At 43.0% G+C, this 19,054-nt stretch overlaps 2 protein-coding genes across 2 annotated transcripts in view; one reads left to right on the plus strand and one right to left on the minus strand.

Annotated features, from left to right (window-relative positions):
- Positions 1-1,331: 1,331 nt before the first annotated feature.
- On the minus strand, positions 1,332-7,330 carry LOC137431141 (hepatic triacylglycerol lipase). The gene is made up of 7 exons (XM_078781530.1): positions 7,169-7,330; positions 6,804-7,037; positions 6,452-6,688; positions 4,215-4,341; positions 1,827-2,054; positions 1,573-1,666; positions 1,332-1,469 (listed from the first exon to the last, which is right to left on the minus strand). The coding sequence occupies exons 1-6, from the start codon at positions 7,305-7,307 to the stop codon at positions 1,579-1,581; spliced, it is 1,053 nt and encodes a 350-aa protein (XP_078637656.1). The 5' UTR covers positions 7,308-7,330; the 3' UTR covers positions 1,332-1,469; positions 1,573-1,578.
- Positions 4,349-19,054, plus strand: part of LOC137431140 (centrosomal protein of 78 kDa) — a 91,360-nt gene continuing 76,654 nt past the window's right edge. The window contains exon 1 of the mRNA XM_068122121.2: positions 4,349-4,369. The gene's annotated coding sequence lies outside the window, so the exon portion shown is untranslated. The remainder of the gene's footprint in view (positions 4,370-19,054) is intronic.

Here is a 19,054-nt window from a genome sequence, read left to right on the forward strand (position 1 = left end):
TTGTTTGTTTGTTCGTCTGTTTGTTTGTTTGTCCGCACAGAATAAATATGATTTTCTCTGCAACCGTTCGTCCGATTGACAGGAAATTTTCATCATAGGTGCAACTCCACCTGTATAATTTTTTTGTGTTAATTATGACGTCATAGGTCATGTGGTTCGGCCGCCATCTTGGAAAAACCGAAAAACTTTGCACCTCTATTTCTCGGAAAGTGTTGAATAGAAAAAATCGAAACATGGCTCATTGTAAGGAACTCTCTATGGGGAATAAAATATGTTAATGATGATGTCATAGTTGCCTCCATTATGACGTCATAATTCGACAAGTACAAAATTTCATCCAATCAAGATGACATTTCTTGAGCATAATCTCGGAATAAATTAGTTTAGAAAAACAATAATGACGACGTCATCGGTCACGTGGTTCGGCCGCCATATTTGTTTTAACACAAAAGTCTTTAAAAAACCACTGAGAATACATCCTGGCGAGGGTTTGCAACCTCTGATTGCTTTTTCTTGTTGAATTTTGTGCCTTAGAAGGCCTTGCAAGCTCGTACAAACTTCTTGTTTTGTTTTCGAAAATTAGGAATTTGTTCAAGGTGTCGGCGATAGCTCACCTACTCTTCATGAAGGACACATCTCCAATGTCCACCAATCAATGCCGGTAGACGGGACGCCCAGGTTAGCATCCATCCGAGGGACCGGCGCACGCGTTGCCTGTGAAACACCAGCATGACGGTGCGTAGCAGGGTTGGGATTTGAACCCAAACTAGCCAGGTGCTAACCTCTAGGAGTCTATGCCAGCCCAAATGATGCAAGAGAGTGACAATAGTTGGCACTTTAAAGAAGCTGCTTTCATATTTATTATTTAAAATGAGCACGGTGTACAGAAAAACAGTGTTAAAATACTTGTACAAAATTATATACAGTACATGACGTTAATAACTTACATGCCTGATGGCATGAATAAAAGTGACAGTATGTACAAGACACTTAAATATGCACCGGTCGTTTTGGCAGTGTTTGCTGGTTTGAGGTTCTTTTACGGTTTCAACTCAAGTTTCTGGATTTGACCAGAAATTGAAGCACCTGAGGATTGAGGGTTCAAGTCACAACTCCAGTGCAAGTGCTTCCGCGTTACGCACACCTCGTCCAGTGAACTAAATTACCTTTTGTGCTCCTCATAAGGACCTTCACAGATAAAAAGGTGTAATTAGTTTTGAACCGTGCTATATATATATATATATATATATATATATATATATATACATATATTCATGTTGGTTAATACACAACTAATAGTAAGAATGTATCAGTAAGGTAAGAAATTACTGATTGAAAATGAAATGATTAGATATGGCACTTAGTAGTGGAAATTTCAAACTTTTCAAGTATATCATGAATTTCAGAGTCATCGTGGAGGTTTGGCCTCAAACGACGGCTTGGTGTCAAGCTCCAGAGTGTTGCTTCTTCTGTGGAAGGAAAAACATTCGAAGGTGCAGTTTTTTCACAGATGAAAAGGCGAAGATAGTGAAAGCAATTAAAGGGTGAGGAATTGAAACAAAAATGATTTACCTGGTGCTAGCTGCTCTGACACTTCACAAGCACGATCTCCTCTCCTGTAGGTGCCAATTCAACATCTCGTCCGTCTTGACTGCAAAATTTCATCCTGAACCACGGAGGGGTGAAAGGAGCGGTATGAACTCGTCAAATGCCTCGTTTGATACACCACTCGGCTTTTCAAGACAGCTACTGTAAGTACAAAAATTCATGTCGATTCTGCTGCACTTCACAATTCTCTGATTTTCGAACTACCAATTAGAACTAACTTTTGCTGAGTTTCTCCACTCTTGAGGATCAGCCGACGGATGTAGATCATTGGGTTGGTGGTGGATTCGTTCCACCAAGACAACGATAGGCGCTTGACTGTCGTCCACACAGAGCTGTACCAGGCTTCAGGCACAGGCCAATGCAAACCCACGTGGGTTATTTCACCAACATCCATCTCCGTTGTCACCAGGAAGGATTGTGTGCGGTTGGGTTTGACATCAGCATTCCTGCCGAAATAAGAGCAACAATGGTGGTTGACAAAAAAAGTTTCCTGATTTTTCTTTTCTTTTTTTTTGTATACAGAATCAAGACTTGTGGAGGCGCAAGAACGCCGAATGGATCAGGATGTAACAGACCAAAAGGAACCGTAGAGGGGGAAACACTACCAGCAAAGTTGAAGGACAAAATAGAGGGAGACGACAAATAATTGGTGTGGGGAGGAATGAGGGGTAGGGGAAGACGTATGGGTGGACAAGATGGATACAGAAGGAAACTTTCAAGAATGAAAAGCTGGAAATTTAGAAGGAGGTGCGCTTGGGGATGGGGATGGGGGAGGTTGACGGGGATAGAAAAGATCATGGTTTTGGATGGGGGATGATCTGAGATGGTGGTGAACAGCTGTCTTGAAGACATGGAGAGAAGTATGAGATTGAAGTGTGTGCAAGTTGGTTCCACAGGCAGGAAAATAAAGAGGACCAAATGAGTGGAGATGAGCAGTGATTCTGGATTTAGGTATTTTCACCAGAAGTGGGTTAAAACCTGGAAGGGGAAGGGGGCAGGAGACAAAGCACAGAAAAAGTAGAGTGTGCAAGACCAGAAAGGAAGTGGTAGAAGGCAGAGAGACCACTGAGCTGTCTGCAATGGGAAAGCGATAGGTCCATAGACTCAGCTTCTTTGCGGGAGATTCCAATGATCTTGAAGGCCTTGATTTCCACGTCAGCATGCTGAGCGAGGTGTGAAGCAGGAGCACCCGCCCAGACGAGATAGCAGTATTCCATTAAGCTGCGGATGAACGCCTTTAGGGGGATAGGAGTTATGGTGTGCCAAGGAAGGATTGTACGATTGAGGATGCCCAGTTGGTGGCTGGCTTTGGAAACTACTTTTGAAATGTCGTTTACCCAAGAAAGATCATGGCTGATAGTGAGACCCAGGAGTTTGAGTGACTGAATTTCCGCCAGAAGATTGCTAAGAAAGTGGATGGGGGTCTGCCATATGGTCCTTTAGGAGAGAGAGAGAGTATGGGATTTCTTAGGATAAAAATACATATTCGAAGTGGTTGACCAACTTGAGTCTGAAGAGAGGGAAGAGGTTCCTGCTGTCTTGTCCGAAGGATGAGGGGTGTCATGGCACAGGGTGGAATCATCAGCAAATTGATTTTTAAAAATTCCAAAGAGTCAGAGATCATTTATGAAGATCAGGAATGGGACTGGGTCCAGAACACTGCCTTGGGGCACTCCAGCCTTAACAGGGAGAGGAGATGAAAGGATTCTGTTGAGAGCCGCCATGTTGGCTACGAGATTTTTTTTTTTTTTTGTATACTGAATCGAGGCTCGTGAAAGAGCTAACATTTACTTCACAAACAAATCAACCAGACCAACAAAATATATAAAAAGAGGGAGCGGAAGACAAGATTGGGAGAGAAGGGGAAGCACACAAACACAACATTTGAGAGCAGGGAGATGTGTGGGAGGGAGAGGGCTTGGGGTGAGGAGGCGTGGGAAGGGGGGGGGGGGGGGAGGAGAAGTATAAAACACAAGGATACCAAGAACTTCCAGGATAGAAGTTGGTATTTCAAAAAAGTGGAATTGGGGTGAAATTAGCGGGGGTAGAAAAGATAAAGGTTTTGGATGGGGGAAGATAAGAGATGGTGGTGAACAGCTGTTTTAAAGACCTGGAGGGTGGAGTGGGATTGAAGAGAGTGAGGGAGTTTGTTCCAGAGGTGGGAGAAAAGAGGAATGAAGGAGTGAAGGTGAGCAGAGAGTCTTGATTTTGGCAGTTTAACCATAAGAGCGTTGCAGGCAGATCTTGTGCGACCTGTAGGAATATTTGCGGGACAGAGCCCAGAGAGAGCTGGGGGGGCAAGGCCAGAGAGGAGTCGGTAGAAGACAGAAGGATTGGAGGAGATTGGAGGAAGTCAGTAAGCTGTGTGTGGATTTGGCCTTGGATGCCAAAGGCAGAGAGTTTGGAGAGTAAGGCGGGATGCCAGACTGTATCGAAAGCTTGAGATATGTCTAGAGAGGCGGTCCTGATGTCATGTCTGACAAAACATGTCTGATGTTATACATTTCCAAACTCTTAAAAGTACCTCAATCATAAATTATGAACAACAATCCTTATAGGTCCTTTGGCAGTAATGGACTCAGGTCCCACCCATTAACATTGCTTACATTGCCACGGGAAGCTCCTCAGCATTTCCCTTTGTGCCAAAGAGTGACAGAGTGAAGGTCGGCCTTGTGTGCTCTTGCTGCATCGCCTGGGAGTTGCTGACAGCAACCTTGAGCTGGTAATGATGCACTGGGGTGGAAAGATTGGAGTAGACCTGGTAAGTTACACAAAGCAGGACTGTTGGTGATAAAAGTAGCATTCCTTTGTTTCATATAAAACCAGAACAAGATGACCAGAACAAAATGTTTTGTATTATCAAATTTTTTTAAATTTCTTGCAAGTGTCACTAGACGTGGCGGCGTTTATGGTTAGAGCAGCCGCTTTGAGTCCGATAGGTCGGTGGCGGGGCTGAGTCGTACCAAAAACGAAAAATGGGACAAGGTGTTTCGTTGTTTGGTATTCAGCGCTTATAGGATAGAGCACACACAGTCTGGTGTGTGTGTGTGTGTGTGTGTGTGTGTGTGTGTGTGTGTGTATGTGTGTGTGTGTGTGTGTGTGTGTGTGTGTGTGTGTGTGTGTGTGTGTGTGTGTAACACTCTTCGATGAGACTTTTTAAGGATGCTTACCAGTTCTGTTATGTATGTTATGAAGAAAGAAATGTAATTGAAACTTCATTTTTTGTAAGAGCTCAGAGATTTGAGCGGTTGGGTTGGACAAAAATGAGAGAAGAGACGACAGTGAGACAGAATATATTAGATTGTGGAATATTAGAATATGTAGTGAAGAAGGGGAGGCAAATATTCTGCCATATTCCATCATCATCATCATCAGTCTATTTTCAGTTCTCTGCAGGACAAAGGTCTCCCTCGACTCGCGTTGGGAGTATTGGTGTACTCGCCACGTTTAACAAGTGCGGGATGGTGGGAACATTTGAACAGGAATTTGTAACTTGTTCATCGTGTCGGCGATAACTTGCCTACTCTTCATGAAAGACACTTTGGGATAGTTAACCTTCACCAATGACCAGTACTGGCAGACGGGTCCTCAGGCTTAACGGTCATCGGTGCACACGCAGATACCTCGCCCAGCAAGCTAAACACCAGGGCGTCAGTTGATATCTTGGTCAAGATTCGAACTCAGGCTAGACAGCTCAATAGTGAATGCACATATCTCTATGGTATTTTGCCAGTCCCTAACGTATTAAGGTATGTAATAAATAGATTGCTATTTAGCTGTTACGTCAATAAAACGGGAGAATCTTACAACAATTCACCAAATGTCCGTCTGTCTGTCCGTTCCCAGGTACCGCAAAAACGGCTGAAACGATCGCAACAAAATTTTGGGTGGGTAATCCTGGGACCCCCTGGAGTAAAATAGGCTATATTGTTTTTCCAATTTTCCAATTTTTCCCCAATTTTCCAGTTTTACCAAACACGATGGAATAATATTTACCGACATGAACAGTGATGTGGTTTTTGTTGAAATTCTTCAAATACCGTTTAGATTTTGATGAGAATTATGAACCTGCCGCGAATGCGGAAGTGGACAGATGACGGCAATGCGTGGGTTTGATCATATCCCAATACAACCGTCATTCAATCGTAATGTTAAATCGTTAAACGTTAATCGTGTTAATCGTTTTGTTAAAGTATCAATTGATGATTGGAATTGAGTGAATACAATTACGATTTTGAATTCGTAATTGTATTCACCCAACCGTACGGAACTTCACATCAGGATTTAAATATTTGTTTATGTCACGAATGTTGTTAAAAGTTTATTTTTTATATGAATGTTGTTTAATTTGTGATTGGAGTTATGCTGTTTGGAATGAAAAAAGAGATATCGAGTTCAAGTGAATGATGAAATGCCTTGACGGTTTCTACTTTCTAAACGTGACTTCGCGGATCGCCATATGCAGATTCGCCATTGACTGGGAATGGAACAAACGTACCCGTTTGTTTGCGAATGGGTACGTTTTTCAAGGAAGTCCTTCACGAACTTGCTGTCCATGTCTGACGTGCGACTGAAGGTGCTACAGGAATGTGGAATTTATTGGTTTCATTCTTTAGCATTCGCCGTTTCTGCATTGCCTGTTTGCTTCTGGCCTCCCACCCGTGCGTAGCACGGGTACATCACTAGTAAGGAATAAATATTAACTTCAGGAGAAAATAACTATCGTATGTTTTAGGTTATACCGTAATACTTATCAACGTCAAAGTACACTCTTAAGACGTACGCATTTCATAAGGGTTAACAAGATGTATGGGCTTGCACACCGCACGAGAGCGAACTTTACCACGGTAAGGCATGTCCCCTCGAGTCCGAAGGTACATCGTAGAGCTGCGGCGAGTACGCATGGCATGTGCACCATAGCCCAGCATGTTGCATCGCATTTTACGGCAGTTCAAACAAAGGCCACGATCAAATCGCTCGGCGTCCTTGCAGCGATACGCACGGCCGGCGCTGTGCAGGAGAGAGTCGATAAAGAGGAGCACCGAGCGTTCGTGCTCACATTTAAAGGCCTGGGCAAAGGCTGGGGATACAGAACAAAGGAGGCAGGGAGGAATTGTCAGAGAATATGAAGAAGGAGAAGAAGAAGAAGAAGGAGCATAGGGAGCAAAGAATGCTCAACCATATCAAATACCAACCAACGAGTCCATGAGATGAAACTCCTCCGAAAATGTTACGGATGTCACACCCTGGCTGAGTAGTGCCGCCATTTGGGTAAATATCCATGTGCCCCACTGGCTGTTTGATGCCGATGCTCAGGCCCACAGAGCCACGGGTAAAGGTGTGCAGCACGTCCACAAATTTTGCGTCCTCTTGAGAGAGGCGCCGGTGGGAATCTTTGCCCTCAAAACGAGGTCCAGCCGGGTCCAGACCTGGATGACAAAGTGCTGGCTTTTACCAATGGCAAGAACCATTTTCCATTTCAAAAGGTTCAAAAAAAAATCACACTTTGCAATCAAACCATCTGCCCAGAGTTCAGAGATACGTCCATGTCCTGACTCACCGGTGATCCTTCCAATTTGGTTTGTTTTGGTCATATGACTTCCGGCAAAACCTGCCGCATGTGCACCCAAGCTGTACCCGATGAGGTGTACCCTCTGCAATGGATAACCAGTCTCCTCCTGCAGGATTGGTGAGAACATGGTAAGACATATAGTGGTTTGAACATTTCCCTATGTTTGAAGATAGGCCCTGCCATCCTATCCTACTTCTACTACATAAAATGAGGCAATGTCTGCATGTCTCTTCTTAATGGAATCCAAAACAGCTTGGCTGACCACCAAGTCTTGCATCACCAAGTCTTGCATTCATGCTTGGGGTACCCAGGGTCAAGTCATGGGTATCATACTAAAATACACAATTTGGTGTCTGTCTGCCTGTATGACCACAATACATTCAGTCATTACTTATCCAATCTCAACCAAACTTGACAGGAGGACTAAGGGTCACGTAATGGAGCTTGTAGTGACTTTATTAGCCCCCCCCTTCCCAAAGAAATTTTCCGCCTTGGGTGAAATCTGTGTTAAGGTGTATAGATATCTTATCGTGGCATTTTTCCATGGCCGCTTATCTATCTATAATTCCAGCAATCTCTGTGTGTCTGTGTGTCTGTGTGTCTGTGTGTCTGTGTGTATGTGTGTCTGTGACCGCTGTTTCTCGACAACCACGGGTCCGATATACTTGAAACTTGCCAGGTATATTGCTGGGGACCTGAGGATGTGCCTTTTCAAGGTTTTAAATTAATCGGAGAAGTAGTTACCGAGCTATGTCCAAAAAACGATTCAACCAATCAGAGAGCAGCGAGCTATCACGTGTGCCGAACGTGGCGATCAGACTCTGCCTCGGACGGCACATTTGAGAGCGTATTCATTTATTTCACGTTGGAAAACTATGTTGGCGCTATGTTGGCGTTAAACTATGTTTTAAAACTAATTAAAACTAATTTGCGATTCATCGTAACTGCGATATGCGACCTTCCGGACAGTCAAATGAGGACGTCACTTCCGGACTTACGGATAGTCATAGTGACGACGTACTGATGCTGAACGTGGCGAGCAGACGCTGTAAGGTACGATCGATTGTAGTACACGTTTATAATAACTCTGCCGATACAGACCCGATTAACTGCAGCGCCATCCGAGCTGCGGCGTCGGGACGATACATTCATTGTACGGTCACATCACGCACTTACGGGCACGCCCATGCATGCATGGGCGAAGACATTTTTTTTTTTTTTTTGGCAAGGAACGGGCACCCACGTACGGGCACGTCCTAGTTTCAATAATATTGATAGATAAAGGTGATATAATATAACAAATATCATGAAACATTTGCATTTTGAAGTCCATTGTATAATTTAAATAAACATAAATGCAAATTTCGCATGTGGAAAAAGTAAGTACACCATTGGCTCTAATAGGTGGTATTGCCCCCTTTGGCAGAAACAACCTCAAGTAGGCGTTTCTTATAACTGTCTACCAGTCTCTGACATCGACTGGGAGAAATTTTTGCCCACTCCTCCATGCAGAATTCTTTCAGCTGTGCGATGTTTGAGGGGTTTCTTGCATGCACAGCTCGTTTCAAATCCCCCCACAACATCTCGATGGGATTTAGATCCGGGCTTTGACTTGGCCATTCCAGAACCCTCCATTTCTTTCTTTTCAGCCATTCCTTGGTGGATTTACTGGTATGTTTAGGGTCATTGTCTTGTTGCAAGGTCCACCTTCGGTTGAGCTTCAACTCTCTGACAGATGGCCTCCCATTATCCTCAAGCACCCTCTGGTAGAATGAAGAATTCATAGTGGATTCTATGATGGTGAGCTGCCCAGGCCCTGATGCAGCAAAGCTGCCCCAAACCATAATATTTCCACCACCATGCTTTACAGTTGGTATCAGGTTCTTGTGGTCAAATGCTGTCTTTGGTTTTCGCCAAACATGTCTTCTGGTACTGTGGCCAAATTGCTCTACCTTTGACTCATCTGTCCAGAGCCCATTGTTCCAGAAGTGCTGGTCTTTGCCTAGGTGTTCATAGGCAAACTTTAGTCTTGCCCTGATGTTCTTTTTGGACAGCAAAGGTTTCCTCCTGGCACACCTCCCATGTAGATCAAATTTGTTCAGCCTCTTTCTAATGGTAGACTTGTGCACTTTAACATCAACAGTGGCAAGAGCTACCTGTAGGTCCCATGATGACATTCTGGGGTTCTTAGAGACTTCTTTCAGCATCTTGTGGTCTGCTCTCGGGCTGAACTTGCTGGGGCGGCCTGGCCTGAACAAGTTGGCAATTGTTTGGAATCTTCTCCACTTGTAGATGATCTTCCGGACAGTCGAATGATTGATTTCAAATTGTTTGGAGATCTTTTTAAATCCCTTCCCAGACTCGTGGGCATCTATAACCTTCTTTCTGAAGGCCTCAGAGAGCTCTTTTGATCTAGGCATGGTGACGCCGCACACTTCAACAACAAAGAGCAAACCAAACTAAATGTCTGAGGTTTAAATAAGACAGGTTCCTCCAAGATCCTCTCTAATGATGTTCTAATCATTTGCACCTGAGCTGGTGCACCTGATTCTAATTTTGGGTAATTGAAGTAGTGATAAATGTAGGGGTGTACTTACTTTTTCCAAATGCGAAATTTGCATTTATGTTTATTTAAATTATACAATGGACTACAAAATGTAAATGTTTCATGATATTTGTTATATTATATCACCTTTATCTATCAATATTGTTGAAATGAAGATCAAATAGCTATATGTTGAAAAAGTCAAAACTTTACATGGGGTGTACTTACTTTTTCATGTGACTGTATATATATATATATCACAGACTGGGCAAATAAGTGGAACATGTCTTTCAATCCTGACAAATCTCACACTCTTACGATGTCTCTCCAAAAAGACTGACTGGACAACCCTCCCATCCACTTTCTGAATAATCCTCTCCAAGAAGTTCTGTCACTCAAGCTTTTGGGTCTCACTATCTGCCATGATCTTTCCTGGGAAAACCACATTTCAAATCTGGCCTCCAAAGCCAGTCGCCGACTGGGCATCCTCCGTCGTGCGAAGTCCTTCCTTGGCACACCTGAGCTCCTCACCACATACAAGGCTTTCTTCCGCAGCTCAATGGAATACTACTCTTCCCTCTGGGCTGGTGCTCCTGCCTCACACCAAGCTCGTCTTCACGCTGTTGAAACCAAAGCGTTCAGAATCATTGGAATCTCCCGCGATGAAGCTAACTCCAAGGGCCTCTCACTCACTCACCGCAGGCAGGTTGGTGGTCTTTCCGTCTTCTACCGACTCCTCTCTGGCCTTTCCCCCCCAGCTCTCTCTGGGCTCTGTCCCGCAAATATTCCTACAGGTCACACAAGATCTGCCTGCAACCCTCTTATGGTTAAACTGCCAAAATCAAGACTCTCTGCTCACCTTCACTCCTTCATTCCTTCATTCCTCTTTTCTCCCGCCTCTGGAACAAACTCCCTCACTCTCTTCAATCCCACTCCACCCTCCAGGTCTTTAAAACAGCTGTTCACCACCATCTCTTATCTTCCCCCATCCAAAACCTTGATCTTTTCTACCCCCGCTAATTTCACCCCAATTCCACTTTTTTGAAATACCAACTTCTGTCCTGGAAGTCCTTGGTGTCCTTGTGTTTTATACTTCTCCCGCCCCCCCCCCCCCCTTCCCACGCCTCCTCCCCCCAAGCCCTCTCCCTCCCACACATCTCCCTGCTCTCAAATGTTGTGTTTGTGTGCTTTCCCTTCTCTCCCCATCTTGTCTTCCGCTCCCTCTTTTTATATATTTTGTTTGTCTGGTTGATTTGTTTGTGAAGTAAATGTTAGGTCTTTCACGAGCCTCGATTCAGTATACAAAATATATATATATATATATATATATATATATATATATATATATATATATATATATATATATATATATATATATATATATATGTATATATATATATACAGTGCATTCAGAAAGTATTCAGACCCCTTCACTTTTTTCACATTTTGTTATGTTGCAGCCTTTTGCTGAAATCGTTCAAATTCATTTTTTCCCTTAACTCAGTACTTAGTTGTATTCAGAGTTGTATTCAGAGTATTCAGACCCTTAACTCAGTACTTAGTTGAAGTACTTAGAATATAATCGAATAAATCGAATAATAATTGCGTGGATCACGCTCAAGCAATTTTAAACTGATCAGACTTAGCATTGTCCCTGTCAAATTATGACGTCATAATTAATGCAGCAATAGCGTCATCGTTAACAACACTTATTCCCCATGCTGAGTTCTTCCCAATGAGCCACGTTTACATTTTTTCCACGGAGTGGTTTCGAATATATTGAGGTGCAACGCTTTTCGTTGTTTTCCATGATGGCACCAGTTGAAACCAAAGCGTTCAGAATCATTGGAATCTCCCGCGATGAAGCTAACTCCAAGGGCCTCTCACTCACTCACCGCAGGCAGGTTGGTTAACGTGATTAACGTCTGGCCCACGATGTCAGCACTCGATATAGAGCACATACCTCCACCAGGCTGAAGTTACGTTTTGTATTCCACTGATAGGTCGGATCTGGATCCGGACTTGAACGAAAATCGAATCGGCTTGTTCTTGTCACTTCCCCAACTCGCACACCTCGTTGTGGCATAAGTCGTCCACAACGTTTTGAAATATGATGCCATATTGTATATTGTTTTTGGCCCTATCACTTAATGATGAAGAATCACTTAGAAAATAATAACATTTCTCTGATCCGGATTCGGATCTTCACCAAAGTCGAATTGATTCGTCCCTGTCACACATCCAACCTGTCTACCAAGTTTTATCCAAATCTGTCCACCTGACTAGGGTTATGTGTTTGTCTCACCTACTAACCTCCTGTGTCATGGAAACTGCATCGCTCTAGCTGAAGCAGAAGCATTGCCAGCGAATGAATGGAATATTATTATTTTTATTATGAGACTTCAGCTGCTAACGTCACTCCACTGTGCACCATCGGAGCAAAAGTGTTCACGTGATGCCATGAGCTAACCGAATCATTGGCTCAACATGCATACATAACATTCTGTACATATATAACTGTCCTCGATTGATCCCAAATGAACCCTAACAAAATCCTATCAGAACAGACACCAATGAATTCTGGGGCCCCACAAGGATGTGTTCTTTTCATCCTTGTTTTTTATCCTGTTTCCAAAACAAATATATTCCACACTCAATGTTAGCTTTTTTAAATATGCAGATGACACTGATTGTCAGGTTTCTTAAAGATAGTGAACTGATTATAGAAAGAGTATTCAGAATTTTGTTACATGCTGTAGTGAAAATATTGTTGCAGTTTTTAGAACCTTCACTTTATCAAATTTAGTATTAAAATCCCTTATAAATAACCCCTGTGTACATTTCCCCTTAATTGGCTGTTAATTGAAATGATCGCGCCTTAGCTAGTCCATGTACAAGCACGTAGCCAATCATAGGACCTCTCCATAGTTATATCGTTATTCTGTGTTTCAGTTAAGGCTATGTTCCCACTAGTCGATCTTACGCTGCACCAAATCAAATAAGATAGATCCCCTTTTCAATTGCCCCAAAGCCTACATTTCCAACCGCATTCGCCTCCATTACCCACGCGGTCAGCTCGGAGAAGAAGGGCGTGGCCCGCCCATCGTCATCAAAAGGTGGAGCCAGAAAGCCCTTACGACCAACCAGGAATCGGTGGGCATGGCTTGGTGGGGCGTGACCAGAAAGATCGAGCAGGTTCGTGAAGGTTCCAGGGCGTGGCTATATAACCCGTTACGGGAAGCCCCCACCGCGAGACGAGAGAGGGAGGATGAATTGCGAGTTCTGTCGAGGTCGAGGTTGAGGTCGAGGTCGAGTGGAGCGAGCAGGAGCGAGCGGCAGAAAGAGGGCCACGGAGATTGACCGGCCGAGAATTGCATATGCAACATACCAACTTTCCCCCGCTATATAATTGTCCGGTCGCGTCCAACGACACGCGGAGCTGTTTGCTGGGTTTTCGCCTCGACCCCAAAGCGTGGATCGGAGCGCGCGCTTGGAGCCGGACCTCGACGCCTACCATCTGCCTGGACCCTTCTCTGCCTTCCCATACCATCCCTGCCATTCCATCCTTTTGTGTACGTGAGTTTGTTCTGTTCATGTTGTCTGGGTATAAGTTAAGCTTGTTTAAGGAATTGCTCTGTGTCCTTCTGCTCCTTCCATTTCCTGTATATTACTTTTATTTCTTCTCTTCTTCCATTGGTTTTGTATTGTAGTAATAAATCCCTGTTATTTCTTACCTTTGGCTTCTTCTTTCTCATCCGATCGCTTTCGTCCTGTCCCCTATTGAGTATACGTGGCACGATTTCGGCCGACGCTTTATAATCGGGTTAGTCATTGCTAACGGCTCGAACTGCGGACTGCTAAACCGCTCGGCAAAATACCATCTCATCCGTGGTTTCGAGCGGTACTTGTCTCCCTGTTTTGCGGAGGGATTGGTGAAGGTATTCGGGAGAACACCTTGACCAATAACCCTGATCAATCCCACCTCACAAAGGAGCATTACAAGTACCAGGACCGGCGGAGATGGCCAGCTTAACAGGACAAGGGGATTAACCCCCCCCCCCCCCCCTTGCTAACGGGAGAGCCGTCCCCCGTTTCCGTAACAATATTCTTAAGATGAACACCCAAAAAGACTAAAGAGATTATTTTTTGACTTTAGGGAATCCAAACCTCAGTTATCTCCAGCAACGATTAACAATGTTGATATTGAGACTTTGGACAACTTGATATTGATGTTGATGCTTGATGTTGTTGTTGATGATGTTGATGCTTGATCTTCAACTTGATGTTAATATTGAGACAACTCATATATAAGTATTTAAGTATTTGGTATGATCACTGATGATAACCTATCATGGTCAGAACACAGTAAATCGCTGCAGGTGTCCAAAGGACAACACACCTATACTTTCTTAGGCAACTGAAATCATTTAGGGTTGATAAAACCATTATGAGGTTTTTTTAGGGTTAGTCGGCCCGATCTGGATTCGGACCTGAACCAAAATTGAATCGGCTTGTTCTTGTTCACAGACAGACAAACAGACAGACAGACAGACAGACAGACAGGGGTGAAAACATAACCTCCATCCACCTTTGGTGGCGGAACTAAATATATCCACATATTACATACGTTTTATAAACAGATGAGGTGTGGTAGTTGGTTAGGAAGTTTAACGTGCAGAACCAGTAAATTTTTCAAATAATTTGCTCCGTTTTCTTTTCTTATTTTTCATGAAAGTCGGTAATATTAAAGGGGTCAGTGGGTGGAGATGGGGAGAAATTATATTGATGAGTATTGAACTCCATCCACATCGTTGTCTATTATACACCTCTCCTTTCCAATTCCATCTCCAGGCGCTGCATGACGTCATCGCCGGGCACCGAAGGGGGCCTGGCGATGACGCGCGCTGAAAGGGAGTACTCAGTTTTTACTCCGTTTTCTTGTTTGTTTGTTTGTCTGGGTGATATCTCAGCCATCCTTTGAGCTAGGAAGCTGAAATTTGGGTACAATAGTGAGAACGTGCTTTGGCAAAAATGATATTTTTATTTTTTGATTAATCAATTAATTGATTAAATAATTAATTATTATTGATTTAGTAAGTAATTATTTATTTTCTTTCACATCTGGGCAATATTATTGACCGTAAGACCTGCGCATCGTAAGACCAGGGACCGTATCCCTGCGCATTGTTAGAGGCGACTAAGGGTTGGCGTCAGGAAGGGCATCCGGCCATAAAAACATTGCCTCAAACAGGGAACTATGATTGTCTTGGGGCCCGCAATGCTAACCCCCGCTCTAGCGGGGAAAATGGCCTTAAAAACGATCATTCATTCATTCATTCATTCACATCTGGGCAATATCTCAGGCACATTTTGAGCTAGGAAGCTGAAATTTGGGCACAATAGTGAGCATGTGCTTTGGCAAAAATAATATTTTTTATTTTTTGATTAATCAATTAATTGATTAAATTATAAATGATTATTGATTTAATCAGTAATTATTTATTTTCTTTCACATCTGGGCAACATCTCAGGCACGTTTTGAGCTAGGAAGCTGATATTTGGACAAGACAATGACCAAGCGATTTGGCTGTAAAAGGTATTTATTATTTATTGATTAATCAACTAATCAAATAATTATTTATTCCTTCGATTAATTAATTATTTATTTCCTCAGAATTAACTATATTTTTATTTGTGAATAAGATATTTCCAATACTTAGGCAGTTAAGACCGAAAAATATGGCGTATCGTTCATTTTTTCAGGAAAGCACCAAATTGGGCACAGATGTAGTATGGACCTATACAATTGTTTTCCTGAGGGGCGCCCAAAAATTCAGAACCCCTGGTGGCCGCCATTTTGAATTTCAACATGACCGCCCTCTGTGACCTATTTCCCTCAATAACTTCTATACTATGAGCGATAACACCACAGTTCCAGTGTCTTACCCCATGTTTTCATGGTCTCTGAATCCAATGGGATCAATTGCATAAAGATTGGCATCCATCATATTTAATTTCAAGATGGCCGCCATGGTGTTTCCATTTTCCTTGAATCTCTCATAGTATTTTAGGTAAAATTTCAATCCCAAGTGATACACATTGTTTTATTGGTCTCTGATAACAATGGAATGGTATTAATTAATCAAAGTTACACACAGTTGCAGTTTTAACTTAAAATATTGTGGGCACTTGAAAGGTGGAGGCTCTCGCACAGACGCGTAGTACTACAAGCACTGTCCATCGCAGTCACACAGTGATGTGCAGGGCAGATTTGCCCTGGAGCATTTACAGTTGCCTTTACAGGCCGACTTACAATGGCAGCTTGTAAGCTCTGAACATGCCTCCTGTATCAGTGGTATTGTGGTCCAAATTGGTGTCCAAGAAGTCCCTGTTTTCATCCAGCCCCAATCAGCTGGTGATGGAAGTTCTGGGTAGGGCACAAGTGCCTGACTCCATACGTGTCCAGCCTGAAAACATGCACGTTTTAGGTGTTGTTCGAAGGCGTCTGCTGTTGGGGGAATGTGATCAATTGTTCTTGCCTTCTTCGTGAACAAGTGTCGGCGCATGTCATTCATGTCATTCATGACTACCTTTATCTCGGTAGTCCGGTCATAGAGGATGGCAACATATCTTTCTAGACTCGGACTTCCTGCGGCCAAGGCCGGTGGCAATTTTATGGATGGCAAGGTAGCAGTAGCTTTTACCAGTGCCAATGGAAATCCAGAGTTCCTCCACACCGTGTGACTGTTAGGTAAAGTAGTGTGCTATTGCCAAGACCACAATATCAGAATCTACAGTTCGAATCAATACCCGTTTTCTCCCCTTTTTCACGGCATCCAGGACATTTTTTTGAATTTTTTGAATTTTCTGAATTTTTGGGCTTCTCAGGAAAACAATTGTAGAGGTCCATACTACATCTGTGCCAAATTTGGTGCTTTCCTGAAAAAATTAACGATGCTTCCTCTTAACTGCCTAACTACAAAGTTATCTGACAACAAGAAGAAAAAGACTTAAATGTTATAGTTCCCGTGGTTTTATTAATTTTGCTTTACGGAGTAAAAGGCCATCAGTCGGCCCTCATTTGGCGGATTACAAAACAAAATCTACTGCATATATGTATACTCTCATGTATTGTCTTTATGCCAAGCCTGAACAAAATCAGTCTATTAATGTCTGAGAAATGGTTGGGGACATGTTTAAGTCACAGAATGGCCACCAGTCGGCCATCTTAGACCTGATCAAGAAAAACAATGACGTGCATATGTAACCCATCATTCATTATCTGTGTGCCAAGTTTGAACAAGATCAGTAAATGTATCTCTGAGAGATAGTTGAGGAAGTGGTCAATATCGTGTTTTTAGCCGAGTCGCAGACGCTGCTCATAGAGTGCCATCTGCTGTTGTTGTTGTTCTTCTTGTTCTTGTTCTTGCAGAGAAGACAAAACCTCAAAGCTCCACCCATTCTGGGAACCATAGCTCCACCCATTCTGTCAGAGGCTTCATATAAACAAATATCCACCATTTTATTAACTTGCATAGCTTTGAGGCCTGTTTTGTAGGCCCGTGGTGTCTTCCTCTCTCACACAGTTTTATTTCAAATCAAATTCGATATATCATTTCATTTTTCACAGTCGCTAACATAGTTTTAGACTTGGTTGAAAAAAAACGGGAAGAAAATCCGATGAAAGTTGCCCTTTATAGAACGAAATGAATTCTCAAAGGCCTGTAACTTCAAGTCCATTGAGATTTTTTTTTTTTAAATCGCGGCATGGTCAGTCATACACCGCCCGAAATAAGAGATGGGAAAATGCCGAGATATATATATTTTGTTTAAATCGCGGCATGGTCAGTCATACACCGCCCGAAATAACAGACGGGAAAATGCCGAGATATATTAAAAATTCGTCCATTTGATGACAATCGTCACGATGAAATATTTAATTTATACGTCGTCACAATAATGTGGAGAGAGGAGCATAGCTTCGTTCACGTGTCGCCACATACGGGAAATTGCCGAGATATATATTTTTTAAATCGCGGCATGGTTAGTCATACACCGCCTGAAATAACAGATGGGAAAATGCCGAGATATATTAAAAATTCGTCCATTTGATGACAATCGTCACGATGAAATATTTAATTTATACGTCGTCACAATAATGTGGAGAGGAGCATAGCTTCGTTCACGTGTCGCCACACACGGGAAATTGCCGAGATATATTTTTTTTAAATCGCGGCATGGTCAGTCATACACCGCCTGAAATAACAGACGGGAAAATGCCGAGATATATTAAAAATTCGTCTCCACACACGGGAAATTGCCGAGATATATTTTCACTTTGCACAAAAATAACATCAAGTAATCGAATCAATAGGAATGTCCTGTGCCTATAACATCGACGTTATAGGCACAGCTGCATCTAGGCATTGTGTAACATCGACGCGGCTTTTGTTTTAATTAAAACTTTTTGTACTTGTTTACAACTAAAATGGCCGCCAATCTACCAGTCGGCCATTTTTTATCAGATCACAAAATAAAGTGAGGTGTGTGTGTATACCATCATGTACCATACTTGTGCCAAGTTTGAACAAAATGGACCATGTATGTTCAAGAAATGGTTGGGGACCCGTTTATGTAACAAAATGGATGTAAAATACAGACAAAAATCACACCTTGCTCAGTGTAGAATATTGTTATTTACAGTAACTCGGAGATGCACCCTATGGTTATTGGGATAAGAAGGGGGTGGGTGGAGGAGCGGGGGTGCGGCAGTTGGAGCAAGCATGGCCGCCTACATAAACTTTGCATGTTGTTCTGTGATTATACTCCTTGACTTAATAGGAAGAGCCTTTGAGTATAATACATTTAACTCAACTTGACACCATGGAAAGCAAGGCCTTCAAGATCATTGGAATCTCCCATGATGAAGCTGAGTGTCTGAGTCGATGGGCCATGACCTTCCCATCACAGACAGGTCGGTGGTCTCTCTGTCTTTCACAGCCTCCTTTCTGGTCTTGCGCCCTCTGTCCTTTCTTCATGACATCTGTTCACCACCATCTCAGATCACCTCCTCCCTCCCCCATCCAAAGCAATGATCTTTTCTACCCCATTAACCTCCCAACCCTCCCTCCCAGGAAACCCCTTTCCGAGTTTCCAATTTTTACTTTCACTTCTTTGATTGACTTTGCAGCTGTCCACCATGTTCACCCCCATGTCCTCCTCTTGCAGTCATTGGTCCTCACCTTCCTTGTTTCTTCAAGTTTCCCTCCATTTTGTCCCTCAACCCTGCTGTTGGTATGAATCTCACCACGAGCCCCTGTCTTTCTACT

Source organism: Myxine glutinosa, chromosome 7 (genome assembly GCF_964187855.1).
Source record: "Myxine glutinosa chromosome 7, kmMyxGlut1.1, whole genome shotgun sequence".
NCBI lineage: Eukaryota > Metazoa > Chordata > Myxini > Myxiniformes > Myxinidae > Myxine > Myxine glutinosa.